Raw genomic sequence first — 4,308 nt, 5'->3', positions numbered from 1 at the left:
GCTTGCCAAGTTGCCCGGGCAGGTCTCGAACCCACAGGCTCAGGCAATCCACTCACCTCGGCCTTCCAAAGCACTGGGATTACAGGCTGAGCCACTGAGCCCAGCCGCCAGCTAACTTTTTTTATTTATTGTAAAGATGAGATCTCACCAAGTTGTCCAGGCTGGTCTGGAACCCGAGGGCTCAGGCAATCCTCTCACCTTGGCCTCCCAAAGTGTTGAGATTATAGGCTTAAACCACTGCTCCAGGCCTGCAAATAGATTTTTGAAGGAAAGGAAGAGGCAGGCGGTTCCTAAATCATTTACCAGAAATTTACATTACAGTAACCAGCTAATTTGTCGGGCGGGGTGGCTCAGCCTGTAATCCCAGCATTTTGTGAGTCCAAGGTGAGAGAATTGCCTGAGCCCCGGGGTTCCAGACCAGCCTGGGCAACTTGGTGAGACCTAGTCTCTACAATAAATTTAAAAAAAAACTAGTTAGGTGTGGTAGTGTGCATCTGTAGTTCCAGCTATTTGGAAGTCTGAGGCAGAAGGATTGGTGAGTGTGCTACTGCACTCCAGCTTGGGCAACAAGAGTGAGATTCCAACTCAAAAAATAAATAAATAAATAACAAGCTACTGATTGGGTATGTGTTGTTTTTTGTATCACAGATTTTAAGAACATGAAGATAATGGGTTAGGCAACACAGCTCATCAGGAACAAAATGCCTTTAAACAATTGCCCTTAGGCGTTGGGGAGGGAACATCTCAACTGAAGTCCCATATTCACTTTTCTCTGACCCTGACGAAAATGCTGTCTACCCCACATAGTTCAGACTACTCAGCTATTTTTTTCTCACTGTGATAAAGTTTATTTTATAAATTAGGTACAGTAAAAGATTAATAACAATAACTAATAATAAAATAGCACAATTATAACAGTGTTCCAGCATCACAGCCAAGGAACTACAGATAAGGGGGGGGATGGCTAATGACTGTAACAAAATTTACCATCTAAACCATTTTAAGTGTACAGTTTGGTGGTATTAAAAACTATCGTAATGTTGTACAGCCATCCTTTTTTTTTTTTTTTGAGTTAGAGTCTGGAGTGCAATGGCACAGTCATGGCTCATCACAGCCCTGTCTTCTTGGGCTCAGGTGATCCTTCCATTTCAGCCTCCTGAGTAACTGGAACTACATGCCACCACGCCTGGTTAATGTTTTTATTTTTTGTGGAGCCAGAGTCTTGCTATGTTGCCCAGGCCGGTTTTGAGCTTCTGAGCTCAAGCAGTCCTCCCACCGCAGCTTCTCAAAGTGCTGGGATTACCGATGTGAGACACTATGCCCTGGCTTCTCTCTTCATCTTGTAAAACTGAAACTCTGTACCTATTAAACAGTAGCTCCCCATTCCCCCTCCCCTCCCCAACTCCTGGCACCTACTATTGTCTTTTCTGTCTCTCTATATATTTTTGAGTCAGTCTTGCCTAGGCTGAACTGCACAGGCAAAATTATAGCTCACTGCAGCCTTCAACTTGTGGGCTCAAGCAGTCCTCCCCCGTCTGCCTCCTGTGTAGCTGGGACTATAGGCACACCCCATTATATTTGGCTAATATTTTTATTTTTTGTGGAGACAAGGTTTCACTATGTTGCCCAGGCTGGTTTTGAACTCCTGGGCTCAAGGAGTCCTCCCGCCACAGCCTCCCAAAGTGCTGGAATTACAAGCATAAGCAGTTACACTCAGCCTACCTGTGAATTTGACTACTCTACCACATATAAGTATAATCATATAATATTTATCCTTTCGTGACTGGCTTATTTCACTTACCATAATGTCCTCAAGGTGTATCCATGCTGTAGCATGTCAAAATTTCCTTCATCCTGGACAATGTAGCAAGATCCCCATACCTAGAAAAAAACATTTTTAAAAAAACTTATAAAAGTGAGGCTGAGTACCATGGCTCACGCCTATAATGTCAGCACTTTGAGAAATGAAGGTAGGAGGATCGCTTGAGATTAGGAGTTCAAGGCCAGCCTGGGCACCATAGCAAGACCTCCTCTCTACAAAAAAAATTAAAAAGTAAAAATTAGCTGTGGCATGCCTGTAGTTCCAGCTGCCCAGGAGGATCAATTGAGTCCAGGAGTTCAGGGCTGCAGTGAGCCATGATCATACCACAACACTGCAGCCTGGACAACAAAAAGAACTTCCTTCCTTCCTTCCTTCCTTCCTTCCTTCCTTCCTTCCTTCCTTCCTTCGCACACTCATGGCCACCACAGCCTCAACCTGCTGGGCTCAGGTGATCCTTCTGCCTCAGCCTTCCAAGTAGCTGGAACCACAGGAGCATGTCACCATGCCTGGCTAATTTTGATTTATTGGCAAGACAGGCTGGTCTTGAACCCCTGGGCTCAGGCAGTCCTCTCATTTCTGCCTCCCCAGGTGCTGTGCCCACTGTGCCCAGCCAAGAACACTTATTTTTCTTTCCTATGGCTAAATAGTATACTGTTGTTTGTATATACTACACTTTGCTTATCTATTTATCTGTCAGTGGCACTTGAGTTGCTTCCACGTTTTAGTCTGATTATGCATATTGTTGCTATGTATATGGGTAATGTGGTATACAAAGGGCCTTTAACATTGCTGAGTTTTGTTTTCTTGTTGTAAAATGGGAGAATGGAGCCTGCTCTACATGGTTGAAGAGAGACGTGTTAAGTGTAGGTCATACTTGACACTCTTCCTCTGAGGAAGCGCAGTTCTTGCTATGTTGCTACTTTCTGGCTACAGGAGCTTTAAACAATGACACTTTTGAGGGTGTAGCTCACACCCCATCCCTACCGGGGGATCCGATCAGGCTAACCCAGACAGAACTGTGTAGGTGCTCTGTGACCCTAAGTGTGCTCCCTCAACCCACAGCCTCCTGTCCCTGAGAAGCGGCCCCCTGAAGTGCAGCATTTCCGCATGAGTGATGATGTCCACTCGCTGGGGAAGGTGACCACAGGTCAGTTGCACTCTTTGTGGTTTGATGTAGCCTGTCCTGAGGCTTTAGATTTAGGTCCTACTCTTTCTCTCCTTTCAGATGTGGCCAAAAGGAGAAAGCTGAACTCAGGAGGTGTTCTGGTGAGCAGGAGAGGCAGGGTCTCTCCCCTTGGGGCCTTCAGGGGAGTCTGGAATCTGGGGATGCTGCTTGCTGTCCTCAAGAGGAATGGGGGGCAGGGAGCTTCCAGCAGCCTCCATTTTTTTCTGATCTTTTTCTAGTCGGAGGAGTTGGGTTCTGCCCGGGGTTCGGGAGAAGTGACCCTGGAGAAGGGGGACCCCGGGTCCTTGGAGGAGTGGGAGACAGTGGTGGGTGATGACTTCAGTCTCTACTATGATTCCTACTCTGTGGATGAGCGTGTGGACTCCGACAGCAAGGTGAGGCAGAGCCAACCCTCCCCCAGGTTCAGGGCTCATTCTCCAGTCCTTCTGTTCCCCTGCTTTTTGTTTTACCTTCTGAGCACCCACTAAGTCACTGCTCCATACTGTCCGTAACTTGTTTCCAGTGTGTGCTGTGCCCCATTCCATGCCTTGTGCCTGTCCACAGAGATGACCACCACCCTGTGCTTTGGATTTAGCAACCCCCTTTTTATTGCTCAGATAATGAAATGCCACAAACCATTTTTTTAGCATACATTATGTCATTTGTATAAACTTCAGCATCTTGCTTTGTTGTTTATTTGTTGTTTGTTTATTCCCTTGCTCTTAGTTTGGTTTTATCTCTTTTGTTTGCCTACATAATATAATGTTTAGTCTTGTTTGTTTTGCTTTTTATTTTATTAAGCATTTTGTCATGGAAACTTTCAAGTATACATGAAGGAATAGAATAGTGAGCCCCGTGTACCTATCATCCAGTGCTAACAATTATCAATTCACAGCCAATCTTGACCCATCTATACTCCTCCAACACATCTTTTGGGTTATTTTAAAGCAAATCTCAGATGTCACTTCGTTTTGCCTAGAAATATATTCATATGTTTCTCTAAACATAAGGCCGGGGCTGGGCTCGTTGGCTCAAGCTTGCAATCCCAGCACTTTGGAAGACTTGGGTGAGAGGAGTGTGTAAGCTCATGGGTTCAAGAACAGCCTGGGCAACTTGGCGAGATCTCATCTCTACAATAAATTAAAAAGCTGGGCTCGGTGGCTCAGCCTGTAATCCCGAGCCTTTGAGAAGCTGAGGTGAGTGGATTGCCTGAGCCCGTGGGTTCGAGACCTGCCTGGGCAGTGAGACCTCATCTCTACAGTAAATAAAAAAAAAATCAGCCGGACGTGGTAGCACATGCCTGTAATTCCGGCTACTTGGA

The 4,308-nt window shown here is 45.8% G+C and overlaps 1 protein-coding gene across 2 annotated transcripts in view; it reads left to right on the top strand.

The window, feature by feature from the left end:
* The window catches only part of EHMT2 (euchromatic histone lysine methyltransferase 2), a 19,619-nt gene that overhangs the window by 2,159 nt on the left and 13,152 nt on the right, over positions 1-4,308 (top strand). For both annotated transcript variants that reach the window (XM_008068755.1, XM_008068754.1), the window contains exons 4-6: positions 2,885-2,969; positions 3,048-3,088; positions 3,227-3,382. In XM_008068755.1, the coding sequence (XP_008066946.1) occupies positions 2,885-2,969; positions 3,048-3,088; positions 3,227-3,382 (282 nt within the window). The remainder of the gene's footprint in view (positions 1-2,884; positions 2,970-3,047; positions 3,089-3,226; positions 3,383-4,308) is intronic.

Source organism: Carlito syrichta, unplaced genomic scaffold, assembly GCF_000164805.1.
Source record: "Carlito syrichta isolate Samal-C Ts95f unplaced genomic scaffold, Tarsius_syrichta-2.0.1 Scaffold311524, whole genome shotgun sequence".
Lineage (NCBI taxonomy): Eukaryota > Metazoa > Chordata > Mammalia > Primates > Tarsiidae > Carlito > Carlito syrichta.
The sequence above is the reverse complement of the archived record's forward strand: the minus strand, read 5'-3'. Positions and strand labels throughout refer to the sequence as shown.